General features: G+C 36.5%; 1 protein-coding gene and 1 long non-coding RNA gene across 5 annotated transcripts in view; one reads left to right on the top strand and one right to left on the bottom strand.

Moving 5' to 3' along the window:
- LOC135322917 (uncharacterized) overlaps window positions 1-14,824 on the bottom strand; it is a 162,578-nt gene extending 147,754 nt beyond the window's left edge. For both annotated transcript variants that reach the window (XR_010384003.1, XR_010383998.1), the window contains exons 1-2: window positions 14,631-14,824; window positions 8,211-8,251 (exon numbers count right to left, since the gene is read on the bottom strand). This is a non-coding gene — a long non-coding RNA (uncharacterized LOC135322917). The remainder of the gene's footprint in view (window positions 1-8,210; window positions 8,252-14,630) is intronic.
- The window catches only part of SCOC (short coiled-coil protein), a 36,843-nt gene extending 12,457 nt beyond the window's left edge, over window positions 1-24,386 (top strand). Inside the window, exons 1-4 of one of the 3 annotated variants that reach the window (XM_064494088.1) lie at window positions 15,098-15,125; window positions 20,815-20,871; window positions 21,247-21,330; window positions 22,829-24,386. In XM_064494088.1, the coding sequence (XP_064350158.1) occupies window positions 20,850-20,871; window positions 21,247-21,330; window positions 22,829-22,971 (249 nt within the window). In that variant the 5' untranslated portion in view covers window positions 15,098-15,125; window positions 20,815-20,849 and the 3' untranslated portion in view covers window positions 22,972-24,386. Of the gene's footprint in view, window positions 1-15,097; window positions 15,126-16,527; window positions 16,629-20,814; window positions 20,872-21,246; window positions 21,331-22,828 lie in introns of those variants that run through there. The other 2 variants (XM_064494058.1, XM_064494033.1) reach the window with 2 other exon arrangements.
- The last annotated feature ends 643 nt before the right edge of the window (window positions 24,387-25,029 follow it).

Here is a 25,029-nt window from a genome sequence, read left to right as displayed (position 1 = left end):
TGCCACCTGACAAAATGATCAAGACACAGAGCAGAGCTGACTTTGTCATTTCACTAGGCCACTTTTCATAGCCCTTCCTCCTACACTGGTTTTAAAAACACCATTACATTCGGTCTCATTTTCAACATTCTAACACAGGTTGATTCACAGGAACATCTTTAATTTGTGGTACCTCGTGCCTTCTTTCTCCTTCCCATTTTCCATATTCCCTCCATGTGTTTTTTTAAAATCCACTCTGTTCTTTGTCTTTACCTTACCTTTTATCTCCTCTCAACTGCCCTCTCTGGTCCTGTGTTGCCCTTCTCTGCCTTGCTCTACCCTCCCTCCTTTCCACTTTTCTTCTCTCTCATCTACACTGTCCAAGGTCCTCCTCCTCCTTCCCTCCAACCTAATCTCATGGCCTGAACTTTGCACTTTTTGCTCCTTTGGTCCAGCCACTCCCTATTGTATTGTTGGCTTAAGGGTCTGGAGATGAAGGAAGATCTCACTAGTCTGAGCTGAATAACTTTTTGAGAAAAGTTTTAGTTTTATCATTTTAAGGACATGGAAAGAAGTCTTCAGCTCAGATAAATTTAGGTTTAAGCGCTTAGAATCTGTGTATTACAATGATTGCTGCTGCGTCTATTAACTATTCACACACAAATACTGCTGCTAAGGCTGGTTATTTCCCTTATTTATTGTGCACTTACAGAGGATGGCTTTTTCTTAGGCAGCACTGAGTAATAATTAAGTTTCCAAGCTCTGCAGCTGAAGTCCCTGGAATCAAATTGTGGCTTAGCTAGCTGTGGTAGCACTGGGCAAGTTATTTAACCTCTCTAAGCTTTCATTTCCTCATCCATAGCATGGGGATGCCAAGTACCTACTTCCTAAACATTTTGTAAGAATTAAGTAAGACAGTTCTTGTAAAACTGTGTGGCACCTGGTAAATGTGGAATATATGTTATATATATTATAAATATAGTAAAAAAAAATACCTGTATAATGAAAAATTCTCTACAATGAATATTCCTGACTAAACAAATAATTTTTGAAGTTTTAAAAAAATTGTCCCTGCTACCATACCAAAAATAAGCTCAGAATAGGAACTTTGTGTTGTAGTCAGTTAAAATCCACCACAGTTCTTTATTGTTCTACCTGAAATAGCAATTCTTTTCCTTTTTCTGTCACCACTTCAGTCCGAATAATCCCTTCCAGAAATTTCCATAAAGTTTACATATTGAAAGACATAAAAGGTGAATGACTTATGGTTAGGAGGCTTTAGAAACCTTTTCCCATCAGCTTGGTGATTGACCTACAGGGGTTTACAGATGTTCCAGTCAACACATAGGACTCTTCCAGCGAAATGTCACCATGAAGTGAGCCCTTCCCAACCCACTGGATTGCAGGGCAGGTAAACTGCACCAAACCCAAGTGGTGAGAGAGGAAGCACTCAACGCATCAGGAAAGGCCTGGAGAATCTGGAGATTCTCGGCTCTCTACACCGTGGTACAGTGTGACCAACCTACAAAATCTAGATTCTGTGGTCACCATTTTAAGAAGGTGAAGTTACTGATGGAAGGGGAAAATTTTCCAAGAAAATTCTTTGTAGAGAAAACAAACAGAAAAACAAAACAAAGCAAAACAACCAGCAGTTCAAGCTTTTGAGTTCAAGAAGAATTAAATTCAATGGACTTGGCCATCAAATGGGCTGGGAGTTCAGAGCCAGGAATTTGCTCAAAGTTAGAACTTTGGAACCAGTTCTTTCTTGGTCAAAGTTACAGTCTTTTGAGGTAGTTTATTAGACTGGGGAAGGACAAGGGTGAATAGGCTAAATATTATACAATTTCCAAAAGGAAATCTTCTGCTAAACAATCATATCCTTTCTCAACTAGGCTTCCTCAAATGACCATGGAATGTGGAAAAGGATTTGAGTGACTGCTTTCTCAATTCTCCCAGAGATGGCACATAACAAGTACCTTTCTAGATGCAAGGGGAGAATTTATTTTATTTCATGCAATGGATACCTTAGGCAGGCTTAGCTCTCTCAGAACCTGGGGTGTAAAGGGGCTGGAGGTCCCATAGGGTGACGCATCCATGTGACAGAGTTGCAACACACTTCTAGCATTTTTTTTTCTAGAACCCGAGACTGAAAACCATGCTCAACTTGGACCCTTCCTTCACTTTTATCTTCCATAGTTGATTTAGTCTGTTAACACATCCTGCTTCTACTTTCTTGAAAATGTTTATGGTAATATCCCCTTGTCTCCATTTCCACTGCCTCTACCACTCATGACTGAATTTTGTAACAGTCTTCTATAGTCTTATGACTTTGTACAGTCATAGAATTTAGCCTCTAGGAATATCAGTTTTCTCATGAGCAAAATAAAGATAATCATACTACCTGCCTTATAGGATTATGGTGAGGACTGAATGAGATATTTTATGTTAAGTGCTCAGTACAGCACCTTACAAATAGTTAGAACTCAATAAATGTTAGCTATTACTATTGTTATTTATGTCCCACCTTCACCCGCTGTGGCTTCTTCCTACAAATGGATACTAGCTCTACACAAATCTTTCCAGAAAACATGTCCCTCACTACCTTAGGAATCCAGTGTATCAAATTCCTATTTGGCTTTCCATGTTCTTCTCAGCTGATTCATTCATTCACTCTTTAATTTATTAATTCTTTCTGGTTCAAACTCTAAATATCCAACTGACTTCCTACTATTTCCAAACATGTATCATTCAGCCATTTCTTCAATATGCTCACACTGCATCCCCGTGATAGGCCGAGTATTGGTGATACAGGAGAAACTAAGAGAGAAACGCTGCCACTCTCATAAATATTACTGCTGGGAGAATAGCAAGTACACTAGTCAGAAAGTCTATTTGTCACGTCCTCACCCCCACATGTGTTCCTAATATAGCCCAACTCTCTCCAAAGCTCTATCACACTTAGTGCCGTCCTGCTTTATCGGTGTTCTAACGTGGACGCTATGTGTCTTACCAGCTAGATTGTGAACCCTCCGAGACCTCTGTATTCTCTTAAGTGACCAACACATGAGGAGTTCAAACTATGCTTTTTGATTGAGATTGACTCATTTGATTTTTACAGGATGTAGAACACATTTCCTCTTTTGGGTCCCTCATTTCAAAACGTACATATCTCTAATATCTGTAGTCTAATGGAAGAACTTATATTTCTCTCAATTAGAATATGTATTCATTTGGACTGAGAGCTCTTTGATTTATTACAGCTGATATTTTTGACTGTTAACAGAAGATTAACAGATTTTACTCATACCTGATAGGTGTACATTATTTTGTATTTTTCATTCAGTATTTTTCATAGAAGCAGAGAAACTTCCTAAATAAATTCTTTGTTCTGATTATTATCGCTGTGTAACATACCCCCAAACTTAGTGTTGTAAGGCAACACTCACTTTATTTGCTCACTATTTTGTGGCTCAGAGATTCAAGGGGGTGTAGCTGGGCGGTTCTGCCTTGAGAATTCCTGCTGCCCTTGCAGCCAGATGTCAGCTAGGCTGCAGTCCTCTGGTTAGAAAAGCCTCAGACTCATTAGACTTTTACTCCTATGCATGAAGCGAGACTTCAGGCAAGTCACTTTATTTCTCTGGGTCTCATTTTCCACACAGAATGAGATAAAACTAACAAATTCTTTTGAGAGCTCTTTCAGCTCAAAAGTCCTGTGATTCTATAAAATGCAAAAATAAAGTTTGAAAAAAACCACAAAAAATTAAAAAAATAAAGTTTGGATATGAGCAGCTACAAATCACTGTGCATAACTAAGGTTATTCTACAAGTAGAAAATGTTACTAAATGAAGGGAAAACCTAAGGACTGAAAATAATAAAGACAATTTTTTTATGGTGAAACAGAAACTTATCTTGAATCAATTTTGCCACTAGAGGTCACTAGTGTACCATCTCAAAGAGAATAAATGCCGTAAAGTTCCTTATCCATGGCCCCTAAATGACGTTCATGGTGTCTTTTAGTGTATTCAGAGTATCTCCTGACGTATGTCATGATGGGGTGACATCGGTTATCACTGTAGATGATGTTTCACATGTGCCTAGGGTTCTGTAAGTGTGAAGGGCCACGACCAGAACCAAAAGGAAAATTAATTCTCTGGCTTTTCTGCCCTCTCACTGGGATGCGTTAAGGGGCAGTGAGAAAATCTGACAGAAAGATACATGAGCTCTGAGGTGAAAAGGCATTGTGGAAACACTGTGTCACCCTCTGAGGCAGCACAGACATGTCTCCTTTTTAAGAGGCAGGAAAAGTAAGGATCTAGAGAAGAACGTTCATTCATTCATTCATTCATTCAACCAATATTTATGGGCTCACATGTAGCCAGTGTGCTGGCGATGGCGCCACATTAATGAAGGAGACCAGCTGGTGCCCTCGAGGAATCTAAGAAATCGGGCAGAGGAGGGTTTCTAGCCAGATGCTCTTAGTACTTACAGACCACCATGCCAGGCAACTTTCCCTCAGAATTTCTTCCCGCATCTCCCCCAGAGACCGTTAGGACAAGCAATATAAGTCCCATTTCGAGCGCAGGTGGTCACCTGCAGCACGGTAAAGCCAGTGACTTTTTAAAGCTGATGACACTTTTCTGAGGTGAAGTTAAGAGTTGACTAGATGCCTTTTACATCAAATCCAAAACTGAACCACAGAGATACGTGTGAGAAGATGTTAAAATGCTGAGTTGGGTTGTGGCCAATGATGCTTGTTAGAAAAAAAAAATAATGCCTAATATCTTTAAATGAGAGAAACAATGCTCTAAGGGACATTATTGCCCTGAAACATAAAGATCTGTAGAGGTCGCTTAAGAAACTTCCATGAGACAGAGAGACTCCAGGAGGCCTCTGAAGGGCATATCAATTTTCTCCCAAAATGAAAACTACATTTTCTTATATTTTGCTTCATGCAGTACATAAAGAAAACCTAGCAAATGGAAAAACTCACAATTCTACCATCAAGGATGAATAGCAAGGGGTTCTAGGCTCTTTCCATACCTTGAAGAGATAGTTATTCTACAGCTTTAAGGGGGATTTTAAATTAGTTATCATCAGCCTTTAGACCAGACACAAAGTCTGTTTCTGAGCATAACAGGCAAGACCCTATCCCTTAGCAGCAAGGTATTCTTTTGTTTTCTGCCTTCACTAGAGAAGAAGAAGAAACGGAGTCTGGTCAGATCTCTGCTTCAAGTTGGGGAAGACTTGATCTACTTTTGCTATGATGAGTGTTACTAACTATTCTGGCAATTATTAATCTTAAGCACTTGTTTTAAAACAAACCACAACATGAAAAGATGCTCAACATCACTATTAGAGAAACGCAAATCAAAACTACAATGAGGTATCACTTCACACCAGTCAGAATGGCCATTATCAAAAAGTCTACAAATAATAAATGCTGGAGAGGGTGTAGAGAAAAGGGAACCTTCCTTCCCTGTTGGTGGAAATGTATATTGGTGAAGCCACTGTGGAAAACACTATGGAGGTTCCTTAAAAAACTAAAAATAGAGTTACCATGTGACCCAGCAATCCCACTCTTGGGCATACATCCAGAAAAGACAAAAGGTCTAAATAAAAAAAAAACAAAACATGAACCCCAATGTTCATAGCAGCACTATTTACAACAGCCAAGACATGGAAAAAATCTAAATGTGCATCAACAGATGACTGGATAAAGAAGATGTGGTATATACATAATGGAATATTACTCAGCCACAAAAAGAATGAAATAATGCCATCTGCAGCAACATGGATAGACCTAGAGTTTATCATATTAAGTGCAGTAAGTCCAACAGAGAAAGACAAATATCATATATCATTTTTATATGGAACCTATAAAAATAATACAAATCAACTTACAAAACAGAAACAGACTCACAGACATAGAAAACAAGCTTGTGGTTACCAAAGGGGAAAGGGGGGAGGGATAAATTAGGAGTTTGGGATTAGCAGATACAAAGTATATATGTGTATATATAATATATATATAATACATAAAATATTATATATATATATATAAAATAGATAAACAACAAGGATTTGCTGTATAGCACAGGGAACTATATTCAAAACAAAAACAAAACTGAACTACAGACAGGCTTGTCCTTTCTTCTGATTGTTGCAAAGTTTGGTAAAACAGTGAAAAAGAAAGGGTAGGGGGAGAGCTACAAAATAGGACTTGATTTATTTAAAACTGTATTTACTATTATGCTGTTGACTTCTACTAATGCTTCTTCAATGCCAGCCAGTGTAGTTCTCCTCCTTTCTGACTGATAGGCAGCCCACCAACACTTTATGAGACATTCTGCAGTAATTCCCTTGAGATTACTGTATAAGGAAGGAGGGAAAGTAGGAATTTGTCACAGAACTAAAGAGGTTAGAGGTTCCTAGGAGAGGTGTCTGCCAGGGCCCCGAGTGTCTCTGGTGTGCCAAGAGCACAAGGTCCTGCCTGGCCTTTATTCAGGCCATTTCTTAGGGTGTGTTTGCAAAGAGCAACTATATGGGATGAGGTCATTCCTCTCCCCCTGGTAGAAGAGTGAACTTGCTTCCACTTGCTGTAAAAACAATAGATTCCCTGAGCTCAGCTTCCCTCCCTGTACAATAACCCACTGTGTGTGCAGACACCTACCTGGGGGACTCGGGGGAGATGGGGAACAGAAGCAAATCATCATGAAGCTCACACTGCTGTGAGCTGTGAGTAATAGACTCTGACCCGGGCATCTCATGTCTCCTCCCAGCACCTGTGAAATCAAGCTAACTTATAAGCTTGTAAGTTGTGTAAAATCCCAGATTCTGACACAGCCTGACAGAACTCGCTCAAGGTGATTATTAGTATAAACAGTTACCGGGGAAACACAAAACTATGAGGATTATGTCTGTGTACTGAAAGTAAGAAAATCCATTAGGAACCAAGCATTTTAGCACCTTGCTAGCAACTCATGTGCAGCCTTTTATAAAACATTAGTTTCCCTGTGACCCTGACTCCTACGCCCTTCAAAGAATCATGCTGTCTTACTAAAACAGAACACCTTTTACGTTCTCAGAGCCCAGTGATTAGTCTTGATTTTAAAGCAGATTATTTTATAAAAATTCAGTAGAACATGTACTCAGCTGAAATGACTGACAGTGGTAGATTCATGTATAGAGAATCACAGAAACTCAAAATCAAAAAGGTTCGAGTGGAGGGGCTTAGAGATAACTCACTCAGGAAACCTTTCAGATCTTAAGGCAGGCACAGTACTAAGGACTGGACTGTCTGACACAACCAAACCATCAAAGGGAACCATCCAGTCTAACTCACTGGTAGTGTTACTTGGTAAATTCCTCAATGTCATTTTATAGAATATTAGAGAAGCAGAATTAACTTCATGCCAGTCCCTCATCTAAAGACACAAGGGTGTATGGTAATTCATCCCCCTCAGCCTTACGGTCAATATCAAATCTTTGGATCCTCTACAGTATATAGCTCATAATGAACACTACATGAAACTTTTGAACTAGGAAATGAAGAAGTAAATGAACACATATACATTAAGCCAGAACTGGAACCCAGGTTCCCTCTTCTTCAAACCAATGCTTGTTGCACTGCTGACAGACCAGGGTTTCCAAACCACTCATCTGCGTATCAATATTGCAATTTTTTTTTGCCACATTAAGTTAACCATTCACTTAACGTTACTTTTGAACTTAGCTTCTTGTTCTAAGCAACAACATCTGCAAACTGAGCATTAGCTGTATTATTCATATTTTTATTATGATAAAATGTATAACTATTTTTAAAAGCTCATAATGTTCAACCAGAGGTATAAGCACCAATCTTTGAGGAACATCGATTAAGACAATACTTTGTCTAGAGAAAAATAAGCATCAAGACCCTGCAGAGTCATTCTTCATTATTTTCAATTTTGTCAAAATCTTCAAAGCTTGATTCCATGGAGACCTGGAAATCCTTCTGAGTTTTCATTTGAGAAACACTAAAAATACACTAGTAATTTCTTACATTTTGTCTATTGAACAAACGAATGAAAATGATTCTGCTCAAATTAGCCAATGATTAGTTATTATCAAAAAACTGTAATCTTTAGAAAAGTAAACAGGCACAACTTAATTCACCAAATAGCAGTGTAGTATACTATTGAGTCTAGTTTTGAAATCAAGTTTCAACAGGCAGAATATATTCTTCACTCACCAAATTCAGGACAATATTCACTCTCCAATGAATTCAATAACCTTTCAAGGGAAAAAAAATAAGTAAAAAGGAAAAAGTGAGTTCTTTTTTAGGAATGAGACGAAACATATTTTGCAAATTAATGAGCATGGAAGTATGAGAGAATGCACCTGGTTACACTTGAAAGTTATCAAAATGTCTCCAGTTAGCATATTTCACTTTAAAATATCCACAGTATGTTTAGAACCCTCTAATTACTGAAAACAAGCTCAAAGTTTTTATTTCTTGATGAGAGAATGTCAGACTAGAACATCAAAATGATCTTGGAAGTTCGCTATTATTTATCATTTCTTCCTCATAGACTACTTTGCCTTGTAACAATGGTGTTCAATTTGGAGTTTTCCATTCTCTATGATGAATATTTAAATTTGTGCTTTTATTTAGATGGTTTATAATATTAATATATGCACATTCCAGAGCACATGAATGTCCATTTTATAATCAAATATTTCTATGCAATTTCAGTGTTTCCTATTTGTACTAGTATGTTTTCCTTATTCAGAAGAAGGGAATTTTTGTGGCTATTTTTAAACCATTTTTTATTGAAAAATGTAATGCAAATATGGAATACTGTATAAAGTAAATAAACAGTTTACTGAATGTTCACTTCATGCCGAGTGTGCCAAAGTTTCTGCTCCCTTTCAATATTCACTTGGGTTTATTGTCCTTTCTTGTCACCTTTTTGCCATTTCAAGAATTTTTTTCTATTCAAGGACACATCTTAATTATCAGCAACACTGTTCATCCAATTTGCAAAATTTTGTGAATAATATGTTGCTTTTAATGTTATGGTTACCTTTTTGTATGTTATCTTTTTCAGATAGTTTGTCTAAAGATTTTCTTTAAAGTTTAAATTCTCTAGCAAGATACATGTTTGATTCTGAATTTTTAAAAAGGTGAATGCTCTAAAATTACCATATCCTACTTAATGGCAATCATTTTCTTGCATTTTAAAGGTAGTTTTATCATTCAAGGGTGCATCCAAAATAAGCCATAGGTTCTTTTGATCTGTTTTTAAAAATACATTTTGTGTCTTTTAATCTATAGATCTTCTTTCCATCCTTTTTATGCCCAGTGCACTTTATTTGGGAAAGAAAGGGGCTTTACTTTTGTTGTTGTTTGTTCTTGTCCTGGTGTTGTTTTGTTCTGTTGTCAGATTTTGCTAATTTTATCCAGATGGTAGATTTAACATATTTCTCAGTCCTCTCTATTTCCTGTTAAATTGCTAGTTTATGGGCGTGATCAGGTCAGGCTGCTTTCTGTTGTTGTTGCTGTTTTTCTGAAAGACCTTTATAGGTAGTGGTGCATTCTTTTGTCATCAGACAGTAAATGCTATCTGCTTAGTTCTCTGTGTGATGTTAGCGACATTGGTGCCCAGAGTCCAGATCAGCATTTCTCAACAGTCTTCCATTATGCTCCACCTTCAGAGCTTTTTAGACATTATTTTCCTAATCACCCTTTCCCCTTAGGAAACTGTCTTTTGCCAAATTTGAAAAACCATTAATTCTTCAAATATTTTTCAGTACCATACTCTTTTTCCTTTCCTTCTGGGATTCTGATGACACAAATGCTAGATCTTTTTTGTTATCCCTTCCTCCTGAGTTTACTTTTTTTTATTCCATTTCTACCATATTTTTTTTCCGTGTTGGAAGATTGGATAATTTCTACTGAGGTATCCTCAAGTTAACTAATTCCCCTTTCCTTGCCATTCTGCTGTTGAGTCTTTGCAGACAGTTTTAAATTTCAGTTCTTTTATTTTTTAGTTATAAAATTTCCATTTGGTTCTTATTTATAGCCTCTATTATGTTGCTTCTACTTTCAATTATAACTTCTGTTTCAGGATTTTTCATAATTGCTTGTTCAAGTATTTTAAAATATCTGCTTAAAATCTTTTCCATACAATTTCAACATTTGTGACATCTCAGAGTTGCTGTGTTGATTGTTATTCTCATATGAATTGAGATGTTCGTGATTCTTCATAAGCTGAAAAACTGTGGTTGGGATCCTGGACATTTCGACTATTACATTAGGGGTCCCTGGGTCTTGTTTAAGCCCTATGAAGAATGTCGATTTTGTTTTAGTAGGAACTTCAGTTGGTTAGGTTGAGGATGCAGGTTCTAACCCACTTTCTTTGGGCTGCAGTTCCAAGTCAATTTTTAAAGTCTTTGCAGTGCTTTATTTTCATTTAATTCTAACAATCCTAATAACAATTAAATAAAGTAGGTATTATGATACTCATTTCCCAGGTAAAAAAGATAGGTTTAAATTCAGTCTGTCACTAGCTATCTGCTATGGAACAAGACACTCTTTGAGCCTTGATTTCCTCGTCTGTAAGATGCAATTGATAATACCTAGATCACTGGATTGTTAGAGGACTGAGTAAAATATCACATGTAGCTTACCTAGCATATTGCAAATCTTAAAGAAATCCTGGGTAGTCTTCTCATTAAAGGAAAAAAAACAGTTTTACTGAGGAAAAATAATACATAATGAAATACACACATTTTAAGTTACAGGAGATGACTTTTGGCAATTGGATACACTGTGTAACCACCCCACCAATCAAGATATTATAGAACATCTCCAGTGTAGATCCTTTGTATTTCCATACAAATTTTAGAATCAGCTTGAGAACATAATCCCTGAAGAAATGAAACTCCTGGGGCCAGAATCACAAAGGCCCAGGCTCTCTGCCTAGGGGCAAATGTTAGATTTGATTTCCTAGTAATTTATTAAGGACGTTTGTATCTATGTTCAGTTTTATGTTTTTTAATGTCTTTGTCTAGTTTTGGCATCAGGGTAATGCTGTTCTCAAAATGAGTTGGAAAGTGTTCTTTCCTGTTTTATTTTCTGAAGAGTTTGTGGAGAACTGATAAAATTTCTTAAAATATACGGAAGAATTTACCAGTGAAATCATTCAGATCTGGAGCATTCTTTGTGGGAAAGGTAATCTAGTAATGACATTTTAAAATAGATATAGAGCTATTCGTAACATCTAGTCTTCTTGAGCGAATTTTTAATTTTTTTTCTTTCAAGGGATTTGTTCATTTCATCTAAATTTTCAAATTTATTGGCTAAGGTTGTTCATAATATTCCCTAATTGCCTTTTAATGTCTACAGATTCTCTAAAGATGTCCCCTCTTTCATTCTTGCTACCTGTATTTTACGGTGTCTTTTATTTTTTTTCCTAGACAAGCCTGCCTAGAGCCTTTAATTTTATTGTTCCTTAAAAAAACAAAAGACAAAAAAGCACCTTTTGATGTCATTGATTTTTTCTATTGTTTTAAAGCTTTTCAGTATAATTAATTTTTGCTCTATATTATATTATTTCCTTTCATTTGCTTGCTTTGAGTTAATTTGTTCTTCTTTTCCTAATTTCTTAAAGTGAACATGTAGATTCTTATTTTGTTTTCTCATATAAGCAATTAATGGTAAAGAAATTTCTGTAAGCATTGCTTCTATTGCATCCCACAAATTTTGACATGTTAACATTTTAAGTTAATTTAAAATATTTTCTAATTTCTCTTGTGACCCATAGTTTGTTTAGAAGCATGTAATTTAACTTCCAACTACCTGGGTTTTACAAATATCTTTTTGTTATTGAATTCTAGTTTAATTCCTTTGTGGGCAGAGAAAATATTTTCTTATGACTTCGATCATTTAAAATTTGATGATGCTGTTTTATGATAGAATATGGTCCACTTTGGTGAACATTCCATGTGCACTTGAAAAGAAGCCATGTCCTCCAGCTATTGGGTGGAATTTTCTATAAATGTCAAATAGGTCAAATATGTTGATAGAACTTTCCATACAGATCTTCTCTATCAATAGTTTCCACATTTGCCTGTACTCTGTTGAAATTATCTTTGTATTTTCCAAAAATATTAATGCCAGTATCCCACCCTAGAGATTGTGATTTAATAAGTCTGGGATGTAGCCTGTTCTTTGGCGTTATTAGGAGATTCCCAGGTGATTCTCATGTGAAGGCAAGCAAGGGACCTGGGTTTTGTATCCTTACAGATTTTCTGTATACTTGTGTTACAAATTACAGTGAGGGGAGTGATGAACTTTCCAACTAGAGTTGTGGGCTAGTTTTTTTTTTTATCTCAGTTCCATCAGTTTTTGCTTCAGTGCCATTTGGTAGCACTGTTAGGATTCTGCATCTTCTTAATGAACTGGCTCCTTTATCTTGTTTTAATATCAATTCCTCTGATCACTAGTGAAGGTAAACAGTAAAGAAATCTGTCTGGCCATTTTTCCTCCTCTGTGAGTTGCCTATTTATGTTATTTGAACTTTTATCTTTCTCAGAATTCCTTATATTCTCAGAGCTTTACTATATTCTCCCAGTCTGTACATTGTTTTTAACCTGATTTAAACTGTCTTCTCTTCTGTTTATAAAACTTAGAACTCTTCTGTGTATAAAATAATCAAAATTTAAAATCTTTTCCTTAATGAATGGCACTGTTTTGTCTGATTTAACAAATTCTTCCCCATGGTGATGTCACAAAGACATCTGTTTTTTTTTTCCCTAGAAGTTTAGTTTTGTTTTTCACACTTCACATTTACTTCATTTGGAGTTTAATTTTACTTGTGGTGTGAGATGAGGATCTAATTTCATATTTTTATATAAATAGCTAACTTAACTAAAACCACCATGATTTGTCTTTTCTATAGAAACAAAGTTTCTATTAACAAAGTTATTGTACCAGTTTTACTCCCAAGAATAATGAATAACAATTCTGTCCCACAACCTCACCAACATTTCTTTCTTACCAGACACCCTTATTGTATACCAACTTCCAGGTACAGCTTCTCTCTAACTTTCTTTTTGTCTATTTTTGTGTTAATATCACATTTTTAAAAGTTGCTTTTTAAAATAGAATTACCGTATGATCTAGCAATTCCACTTCTGGATACATACCCAAAAGAACTGAAAGCAGAGTCTCCAAGAGATATTTGCACAGACCATGTTTATAGCAGCAGTCATAATAGCAAAAAGCAAAAAGCAACTCAAGTGTCCACTGAATGCTGAATGGCTAAACTGTGGTATGTCATATAATGGAATAACACTCAGCCTTTAAAAAAAAGAAGAAATTCTGATACATGCTACAACATGTATAAACTTTGAGGATGTTATGCACAGTGAAATACGTTAGCCACAAAAGACAAATATGTATGATTCTACTTAAACGAGGTACCTAAAATAGTCAAATTGATAGAGACAAAGAGTGGTGGTTGCCAGGGACTGTTAGTAGAGGTGAACTGGGAGTTGTCTAATGGGGAAAGAGTTTCAGTTTTGCAAGATGAAAAGAGTTCTGGGGACTGGTTGCACAACAATGAGAATATATTTAACACTACTGAACTGTACACTTTAAAACAGTTTAAGTGGCAGATCTTTTATGTGTATTTTACTCTATTTAAAACTAAAAGAAAAAACCCACCCCAAACCTTCTAGGAAAAAAAGCTGCTTTTTAATACTTCTAGTCTTTGGTATTCTGCAGCTTCACCATGTGTCCCTTTATGGAATTCCTTATTCTAATCCTGCTCAAGAATAAGTGCTTCTTGAAGCTAATTCAAATGTCCTAAAACCCTGACAAATTCTTGGCTATTACTCTTTGAATCCTGCTCACACCCATTCTCTCTAGTCTCTCTTTTTGACACTATTAGATTTATGTTGGCTCTTATTTTCCATTTATTTAGCTCCTGCACTACTGTCTAGTAAATGTCCTCATACTGTGTAATTTAGCTCCAAATATGTAGTTCTCAAACACTGAAACAAAGTTTTAAAAATATTCCTTAAAAGAAGTAAGACCCTATGTCAGGAAACTGCTAGAAGTAAAAAGTCAAGAAACAGAGACATAGGGCTCACCTCTACAACTTGGGAGAGTGTGCCAAAGCCAAAACAATAACAAATATTAAAAACAAACAGGATGCTGCTTTGTGTAAAGTGCTAGGTAACTGTGAAAGATATCAAGCAAGATTACATTACATCCCAAAGCCTGACACATAGCATTTCACACTGTGCCTATGGCCTCGAGCAGGACATTAATTTACTTTTAAGCCTCTTTCTGTGGGTTGCTGTGAGGAACGAACGGGTTAAAGTGAACAAAAGCACTATATACTGAAGTAGTATTAAGGTATTTTCTCAATTCTAAAATATTATGAAATGGTCAGGAGCACTATGGATTTTATTAGTTTGGGGAAGATGCGGAGAGGTATACTTCCTTAGAGGTACACTTACGGGTTTTCCAATTTGGGAAATTAAAAATAGGGAAAAGTCTGCTTTCAGAATTGAAGAACCACTGTACATTCCCTGTTATTACGTCCACACATGCCCTTTTCTTGAATTTGTTTCTCGTTCAGCGTTCAGTTTTACCAACCTCCTTCCTGTCAGCCGTCAGAATTTTCCAGACTGGATTTCTGACTCCATTTTCAGGGTCCTCCTGAGACTGAAGAGCTGCTTCTCGCGGACTGGCTTTCCCGCGCTTAATTTAGCTTCTGAACTGTCATTCGCTGTTGCTCTTCCCGGAACCGCCCACAACGGCCTCAATCCTGATTGGATGCCAGTTTCCTTTTGTTATGGCAAAAGGTGGATCCCGGGGCTTGAGATAGGACGATTGGGACATAGGGCAGCTAATGCGCATGCGTGCCTTCTTGAGTGGTGATTGGCTGGCGGCGGGCGGGACGGGGCGGGACTCCCATCTCGGCGCACGCTCTGTGGGCGGAGAGGACGGGGCTGCCGGTGCCCGTTGGTCCAAGAGTCGGGGCTTGAGGCGTCCTCCTGTTCCCTCCCCCTGCCGGCGTCTGAAACGGCAGGTGAGGGGAGTCATGGGCCGCGGAGGGCCTGGCTCCCGGCGACTGGAGTTGTGGCCTCGGTACCGCCGAAAGCCGGGAGGGAGGGGCGGGCTGGACGCGGCCCAGCGCTTCGTGGACCGGGGAAGAGCGTCCCCGGGCCTGGGCATTTGGTGGGCGGCTGAGGCCTGGCTCTCTGCAGAACCCCTGCGCAACCTCTTTTTCTCATCTTCTCTTCATTGGCCCAGAGGTTCCTTTGGGGAAGGTCGTCCGCGGTCCCTGGCAGGACCTCCTGCCGCCTTCACCCCGCAGCACCTGAGCCGAAGGCCTCAGTCCAGCTGCCCGCCCTGAAATGGGGCTGCGGGAGGGGCTTTCGGGTGGGATGGGCCCTGGCACGCCTGGACTCGCCCGTGGCTGCTTTGCCGAGAACTCGGAGATGCGGGGAGAGGACGCCGAGGCGGGGGTGGGGGGGAAGCGAGTGAGCGGTAAAACAAGGGCTGGCGACATCTTTCCAGGCGCTGAAAGCAGTCCGGGTCAGTTTCTTCAATGGGCATATCTCAGAGTTCCTCCTGGACAATTTTCAGGGTTAGGATTAGAAAGGAGAAAGAGGACACATTCCTGAAAGGCAGGACTTTTGCTGTTCAACGTATTGATTCCAGTACTATGACGTAATATTAAGAACAGATGTGGTGCTATGTTCTCAACACTGTATCTACCTGAGGTTCCAAAGATATGCCTATATATTCTGTGCCTGTACGAACCCATTGATTAAACTCAATATAGCTAGCCACTCTGGGGATCTAGTTTCTGATCAAATTCTTGTTTGGCCAAACATTTCTTAATCTTATGGAATTTAAACTGGGATTTATCTAACCAGGACAAGTCAGAATTTGAGGAACCTGAACAAACCATGTTGAAGTTTGATGCGGCTTGAAGGGAATGAAGTTTACCTTCAGTTGCTTAGATAGTAGAAATATCAAAGGAATTTGGTATCAGGGGTTGCAAAATGTTTGACAAACTTAGATTAGGATCATATTAAAGTATCTTCCATTGCATAATGGAAAAAGTAGGGATTTTATAGGTAGACCTGAGTTCAAATTCTTGGTACAAACTTTGCCTGTGAAATCTAAGGCAAAATACATAACCTGTCTGAGATACAGCGTCTCCATTTGTAAGTTGTAATGTCCTGTTGATTTGATAAACTAATAATGTATGCAAAGCATTTAGTATATTAATGCATAGTGGTATTATTTTAGTAGTCTTACTAGTTCACTAATAGGTAGATGACAGATGATGAAAATTAGTATTAGATGCAGAAAAGTTGGGTGGTTGAGATTGGATGGGTATCAGGGAAAAGTCTCAAAATCTCAGTCTTGACTCTGATCTTGGGTAAGCCATTATCATCGTGGCCTTGGTTTATTTGTAAAATTGAAGCAGTTAGACTAGGTGATTTTTCTAAAATTCTTATGACCTTAATTACAGCTAAAAAGTAGAGAAGATAATAGCTAATACTATAAAACACCTGTGTACTGTTGCAAGCACATTATGGATATCAGCTCGTAAAATTCTCACAACAAAACTATAAGGTATGTACTATTACTATCCTCACTTTACAGATGAGGAAACTGAGGCAAAGATGTTAACTAACCTTACCTAAAATTCTAGAGCTTATAAACAGCAGAGCTAGGGTTTGAATCCAGGTAATCTAAATCCATGTTCTTAATCACTGTGCTAAACTGCGTCTTCTGAAGAAGGATGTTGTGGTACTGCTGGGGGTACTAGCAAAGTAGGTGGATGTGTATTTGGTAATACAAATGATAATCTCTGATCAGTTGGGTGTGTGCCACACTTCCTGATCCTTGCTGTCTCCATTCTTCTGCTTCTTGGACTTAAATTATCAAAGTAAGTCTAGATTCTCTTCCACTGACCAAGGCTAGATGAAGAAGATAGTTGCCAAAATTGACTGATTTTTGAGAAAAGTTTTATGATATCTGACCTCAGCTTTGGTCAGAGTTGAAGAATATCAGACAACCATATCTATTTCAGAACTCAGGCCGATTTTGGATAAATAGATCAATCTTAGCATCCTAAGTTTATTTCAGTGTTCCCACACTTGAGATATTTTGGTCTGGATTCTCTCTCTTTTTATGTCATATTTGCTTTTATGTGTAGGAGCAGGAGTTGAAAATGAACTCTTAAGAGCACATATGACGTAGAAGTGGTTTGATAGCAACTGTAGTTTGAGAAAAAATTTTATAGTTGAAAAATTCAATCTTACATGGAGTGCACGTTCTGACATAGTACTGTGCTAACGTAGGCATTGCAGAGTATGAAGATTGATCCTATTTTGAAGAAAGTAAAATCCGTGGCTCAAATATTTTGACGTAAAGAGCTCAACAAACCTTTTGATCACATATATAAAATAAACCAGTTTATTACTCTAAATTTCCTGAAACTCTTAGAATATATTCAAGAGCAGCATTTTCAGGTCAGTCTATTTTATCACACCACAACAGGAAAAAATTGTCTTTTATCATTGTTGTGCAGAGGCAGCTGGTAGTGCTCGGGTCTACTTTAGTGAAGGGTATTGCCCTTTTGCACAGGGCTGCCATGCTAGTTAGGCAGGTTTTGCACTGTTCAACCATCAGCGTGTAATCTTATGTGTGTAACTATGTGTGAGTAGTCCTCTCTTGGGTTGCGTGGTGTATCCTATAGCACTGTCCTCGCACCATGCTCTTCCACCCCAACCTTGAATGTATTTTTCTAAGAGTAATTTTTCCTCTAATAAGCCCCCTTCACCCTGTTTTACTGTGGGTATTTTTTCCTTTTATTTTTTTCAGATGAATTCAAACTGTTGATAAGCCATGCATAAATTGTCTATTGTTCTGGTTATATGTGGCCAAAACTTCAGAAACTGGCTTCTCTTTCCTTACCTACTATATTGGTTAATATGGAACACTTCACTTTTGTAGAAGACTTTTTGGTTCAATTTTAGTGTTAGCTAAAACACAGGCAAAAGAAGTATAACCCATCCCTATACTCGATCTAATTTCAAAATCAAGTGCATAGATTTTGTCGTTTTCTGTTGCTTTAGCTTGAATATTATATAACCCTTCTTAGCTGTCATGAAAATTGTTTTCTCTGTAGTCTTCAAAACACTGTATAAATAGAAATTTGAAGCATTTAATATATAGGCTTACCCCACTATCTGAAAGTGTTTCTGTGAAACCTTTTATAAGCCAATTGGTGTAAAGTGAAGAAGCAATTATCTTAAGACATATCTTGTGAACAGATGCACAAAATAGAGATAAAAGCACAGGAGCTTACAGACACAGTTCAAAGCTATGGTGGCTTGATGCTGAGATGCTGTGTGTTTTCAGGGAAGGAGCTTGGTGGTATCACTCTCACTGCTCAGAGTGAACGCTGCCTCTATTATAGCTTGCTGCAAAACAAACACCGAATGCTATTTTTGCTTTTTGCCATTTTTCATGAAAGCGAAAATCTGCTTCAGACTTTTGTTTAGCAAAAACAGGTACTCATGTAGGTCTTTCATACAAATGAAGTGGCATAAAGTGAACTTTCAAAAAATGGGGGATACCTGTGTTATGTAGCAGAGTAAATAGCCAAGTTGAAGTCTACTGTTGCTGAGTATTCCCAAGATCACTTACTTTTGCTTTTGGTTGTTACCTCTTATTCTTCCCAGACTTTAGCCAGATCAGTAGTTGAAGGGGTATGAAAATGCTCTTCTCTTGGGGAAGTGCCAAATAAAGTTTTCACTGCTAACACTCTTCCTCTTCAATTATAAAGATACATTATTTGAATGCAGAGGAATTTTTGAAGTGTAGTTTTCAAATACTACACAGGGTTGAAGAACTTCTGAAAAAATTTTCATAATCAGTGTATTTGGATTTATGTAGATGTGTGTGTGTATATGTACACACATATTTACACAGTTGACCCTTGAACAACAAGGGGGTTAGGAGCTCCGACTCTTTGCATAGCTGAAAATCCACATATAACTTTACAGTTGGCCTTACATATGCGCAGTCCACAACTGCAGACTGAACTAACTGCAGGTCGTGTAGTACTGTAGTAGTACTTACTGAAAAAAATTCTAGTTCAAACCTGTGCTGTTCAGCGGTCAACTCTGCATCTATATCTTCCTTTCTTTCTTTCCTTTCTTTCTATCCATCCATCCACCCATCTACCTACCTACCTACTTAAAGCTTTCTCTGAAGTACAAAGAACCTGAGAATTAAAACCATGTGAAAAAGATATGAGGGAGAGCAGTGCTTATGCTGGATCAGTGGAAAGATGCCAGAATACTTGAGGTAGATTTATTAAGCGTTATTTTTATACTGTTTGTAGCTAGTAATTCTTTAATAATGCTATGTGTAAAGGAAGTTTAATATCTTTCTTTTTTAGACTGATATCTTCACCAAGATGTAGTTTATACCTGTGTACAGAGCATTCTGTTCCCATGTTCACACTAGTATCTGAAGTGTCACACAGTTATATTAACTGAAACTGTGAGGTAGTACACACTGATCACTGTTTTGATTGTGATTATAGTTCTAGTAGTAGACGTTTTTGTTCAATAGGTTTGGGTTCTACTGTTCAGCATTTGGAGGCATAACAATGCCTTGGATATAGTAGATGTTCAATAAATACTTGTTGAAAGAGTAACAAAACTGACAGGTCTAAGTTGCTTCAGTGAGTAGATTAGATTGGTTAACAAATCTGTTTTCAGTAATAATCTGGTAGCATTATTTATAAATTTTGAGCACATTGCATGTGAATGAATGTTAGCTATAGAGCAGGACATGTTTCACAAGAATTTTGTGCTCTAATATTTTGGAGCCTTTTATAGAAACAAAATGTTAATATTTATTTACTTATTTATATCCTAATTAATCTGTTTTAACCATAACCAGGAGGTGACAATGGACGTGTTTTCATTTAATCCATATTAGTGTTTCAGATACCTAGTATTTTTCTTTAGAATTTTATGTTTAAAAAGTATTAATTGCTATATATAAAACAATGCTTTAATAATGAAGACTATTTTAAGAGCTGTCTTCCTTGCTACCATCACATAATGATGTTAGATTTTTTCATTTTGCTGTATTCTCTTTATCCATGCTTATATTTCAAATAATTTACATTAGTGTTATTATAGTCATCATAATTATTTTTAGTAGCCACTCTATTAGAAATGGCAACTACAATTAACCAGACTCCGAATGGACAGTTTGTTGTTTCCAATTTACTGGGTTATAAATAAGGTTGAAGTAAAGATTTTTATGGATATAATTTTTTCCTTCATAATTTTCCTTGGGCTACATTTCCAAGAGTAAAATTGCTTTGTAAAAAATATTTAAATGTTTTTATGAATCTTGTTTATTACTGCACTGCCTTCCAAAAAGATTACATGTTTATAATTTGTATCCAATATTTTGTGTTTGCTTTTCCATAATTTTTCTAGCATTGACCATTATCTTCTTTTAGAGAAATATTTTGAGAAATATACAGTGGTATTTTCTATGCATTTCTTTGATTACCAAGAAAATCAACATTTCCTCTTGTTTACTGAATACTTCTCTTTGTAAACTATTTGTACATATTCTTTGCTTATTTACCCACTGAGTATTTTATTCTTAGACACAGTAAAGTATGCGAAAAGGGTCCAACTGGGTCATTTAATTTTCTTTTGAAAAACAAGCTTATATTTCATTGCTATGTATGCCTGTGTTTCTGACTTTCTTATTGCAGACCATTTATCAAGAATTTTGTATCCAAGGCCCAAGATGATGAATGCTGACATGGATGGTATGTTCTTTGTTTTCCTTTCTGTATGTTCCTGGTTTTGTGGAACATACACTGCTTTATTAAGCAATGGAAAGAACAGAGAAGCAATATTTAGAAGGCTTGGATCTTGTGCAATTTACCTATTTATAATCCCATATAGTTCTAGAAAGGATATAAGGCAACTTCCATTCCTTAACTGTGAGATGTTGGCAAAACATTTTGCCTTCACCTTGGTGTCCTTATCTGCAATGTGGGATATAACCTTTTACTTCATAGGGCTCTTGTATAAGTCTAATAAGATAATGAATATAAAACATTTTACAGATTTTTAAGTGCTATACTACGCAAATGGTAGCTAATGTTAATTAATAGTAAATCTGAACCTTTTTATTACAGCAGTTGATGCTGAAAATCAGGTGGAACTGGAGGAAAAAACACGACTTATTAATCAAGTGTTGGAACTCCAACACACACTTGAAGGTTAGCTTGTATTTTGTAGTTTTCTTGACTAACATCCAGGTAATTGAAATTGTAAGCATTTATGTTGCTAAATTTTGTGTTTTACTGTGCACAGTTTTTAAAAGTATAAACTTCAAAGTCTACTTCAATAGTTTTTTTCCCCTCCTGCCAGTAGCTTTGTTTGGTCAGTTTAAAGAACAGAGATGTTTCAATAAGAAAGTCAGTGTTCTTATGCTTCCCTCTTTAAGGTCTGACCTAATATGAGAGCCCTTTTAAGTCCCCTCACTGTTATACTAAGTCCACTTTAATAAAGCTTATATGAAAGTAAGAATAGCACATTAGCCTCAAAAATGAAAAGGGAATTGATCTGAGTTTTTTCATTTTCTGAATGTCTCGCATAAAATTAATTCTACCACTGAAATATACTTTGGTTTTTAAGGAAATTAAGGGATTGTGGTTTGCTTTGTTTGTTTTTGAAATCAGATTGAACAGATCATGTCACTCCAGTAGCTTCCCGTTTCACAGTTAATGAAAGCCAGGTTACTCTGTAGAAGTCTCTTACTTTCCTTTTACTTTCAGACTCGTCACACTCTCTGACTCATACATCCTGCCTCAGACACTCCAACCTCCTTGCTATTCTTTCATTAAGCCTCTAACTCAGAGTCTTGGCAGTTGCTGTTCCCTGTGCTTGAATCTTTTCCCTTGATCATTTGCATGTCAGTATGGCTCATTCCCTCACTTCCTTTAGATCTCTGGTGAAATTTCCTTAATCAAAATAGCTATCCCTGACTATACTATATAAAAGAACAGCTTTCCTTTTGCTTCCTATGACCCTTACCTTTCTTGTTTTTTCTCCTGATCCCTTACACGCCCTGAGCCCCATTAATGCACCTGTGCCCACATGCACATTAAATGTAAACTCTGAAAGGGCAGGGACCTTTCTTTTTTGTTACTATTGCCTCTAGACCAGTGCCTGTTACAGGCACTTAATACTTACTGAATGACTCTTAGAAGGCAGCCAGTCCTTACTGAATGGAGGTAATATCTTTTTTATCATCAAGAACTGCTATTTTGAATTTCTTGCTAATGTGAAAATACATAATGATCAGTTGGAAACTGACTGCCTATATCCAGTATGTGAATTCAGTTATGTTCACCTACTACATTTTCTTAAACATTTCTGTAAAGACATTATGGTTTTATGATGGTAAGATATGGACCAAAATTCACATTTTTAAAACTGTATTTTTAAAAATAACCATTTTAAGAATTAACTACTTAACAAAAATGCTGTTTACAAAGAATAACATTTAATCTAATGTGACATCTCTTTGTAGGAATTTTGACTATTGATTGGTACTCAGTTCACTTTGTTTAACTTCTAAATTAGCCTGAATTTAAAAGCAGAAAATTTAAGGACTGTGGTATTTCTTTTAAGAATGAATCTTAATAAGCACTTTATAATGTGGCATCATTGCCATCATTTTATTGATAATACGCTTTTTTATTTTTAATATAGATCTCTCTGCAAGAGTAGATGCAGTTAAGGAAGAAAATCTGAAGCTAAAATCAGAAAACCAAGTTCTTGGACAATATATAGAAAACCTCATGTCAGCTTCTAGTGTTTTTCAAACAACTGACACAAAAAGCAAAAGAAAGTAAGGGATTATCCCTTATGTTTTATGGAATTGCTGCTGATCATTTTTTTCTTTAAAACTTGGATAGATTCCAGACGTTATAATACTTTTGTTTGTGGCTTCACTGAGTATTTATGAAGATAATGTCAGATCTAAGCAAAATTAAGAGCATAACAGAAAACTCCCATGAGTTTGTGTATTATGTTAGTCTATGAAAACGTGCAAATGTGCTGTAGAGACTTTATAATTAGAAATGCATATATTTATGAAACTTGAAAATGAATGTTTTATCAAATTTGCTTTGACTTACAGGTTTAGCACTGACTTTATTATAGGCATAGTTAGAGATACAAGAAAATAACCACCGTGTTGTGAAAAAGTGACCAAAATCATGTACTGAGTGCACAGCTTTATGTACCCTGTCCACCATTGTGTGCCTCTTCTCCGTTTGCTTTCTTCTCATTTTCCTTCCCCAAGGAAAAAATTGGTTTCACATTTGTAAAAAGTAATTTCTATAGTTAATCATATAGGGAGTAATCTGAACTCTAACTGTAAGCTTAACCAAAATAAGATACTTTCTCAGTTAGGGCTTATTTGTTGTATTTAGGAGTAAGATAGGATAGTTGTTTCTCTTTAATCAATGAAAACGGAGGCTATAAAAATGAAGATTTTTCTTTGAATTGTCAAATGGGGAAGATTTGTTGTTAAAGACTTCCCTTGCACAGAGCTACCCACTTGGTTTTCTGAAAAGATGTGCTCTGGTTGTGTGTGTGTTTGAAATTTTAAAATTTGAGGAAAAATAGAAAAAGGGTGTGAAAAGATTGTAACGGATTCCAAATGTTTCTACTTCAGATTTGTGTTAATCTCTGGCACAGATTAGATTTGGGAATATATAAGAAAATGGACTGTTTGGCTAACATTATGTAAACAAGACCTGGAAGAGAACAAAGTTTGTTTTCAGGTTTATTTGTAGTACCCAGCAGATCAACTTTGCAAAATCCCTTAAGAGTGTGTTAGTATCAAAATCATGAATAAAATGGGAGAGTTTTACATGTATATTAATTGACGCTTTCTCAGTATTTTATCTCACTACTTAGAATCTTCTGTAAACCCAGCTGCTGGTTTGCAAAGTTTTAGTCATTTAACAGTTTTTTTAAATTTAGTTTGTAGATTCCATTTGGTAAGGAAATGAGTATCACGAGTAATGTTAAAGTGTTACACAGGAAAAGAGATCCACTAATATAGCTTATGGTTACTAAATTTAGGCTAATCATGAAGTAATCTTATGTTTGTATTGGTATAAGATTTGATGACTTTAGCTGTATGAATATATAATAGTCATACGCAAACATTTTGCATCCCTTTGTGACCTAATTTTCAAACATTTAAAATTGTGTTGCAGTTATGCTTTGCTGTTTAATAAAAAGGGTGTTTCAAAAATTGTGTGTGTTTTGATATAGTTGCCAAAGTAACTGGCTGCAGTGGTGTATTCAGGGTTGTTCAAAGCCACAAGATAAGTAACGTATCTTATTTTTAAGTACCAGTTGCTAGATGTTTAAGGGAATACTATTTTTTATTAAAACAAATATAGGATATTATATATTAATTCAAAAAATAAAAGCAAAGAATTCAAAGGATCCAAGATTGCCAAAGTAATGGTGGTTGCATTTTTTAAGTTAGGCTAAGCTCTCGCAATGAGACACAGAGATAAAAAAATATAAAATAATATAGAATACAGACTCACAGACATAGAAAACAAGCTACGGCTACCAGGGGAGAAAGGGGGTGGGGAGGGATAAACTGGAAGTTCTGGATTTGGAGATACTACCATATATAAAGTAGATAAACAAGATCCTACTGTATAGCACAGGGAACTATATTCAGTATCTTGCAATGGCCTATAATGAAAAAATATGGAAAGGAATCTCTCTATGTATATGTAAGTATAAATGAATCACTATGCTATATACCAGAAATTAACACAACATTGTAAATTGACTATACTTCAATTAAAAAAATTTTTTTAATGTTTCTCATCCAACTAATGGTTCTGAGGTAATTACGCACGGTAAACCAGTAGGCT

The sequence above is a fragment of the Camelus dromedarius genome, chromosome 1 (genome assembly GCF_036321535.1).
Source record: "Camelus dromedarius isolate mCamDro1 chromosome 1, mCamDro1.pat, whole genome shotgun sequence".
Classification (NCBI taxonomy): Eukaryota; Metazoa; Chordata; class Mammalia; order Artiodactyla; family Camelidae; genus Camelus; species Camelus dromedarius.
Note: the sequence above shows the minus strand (reverse complement) of the source record. Positions and strands in the feature narration are given on the sequence as shown.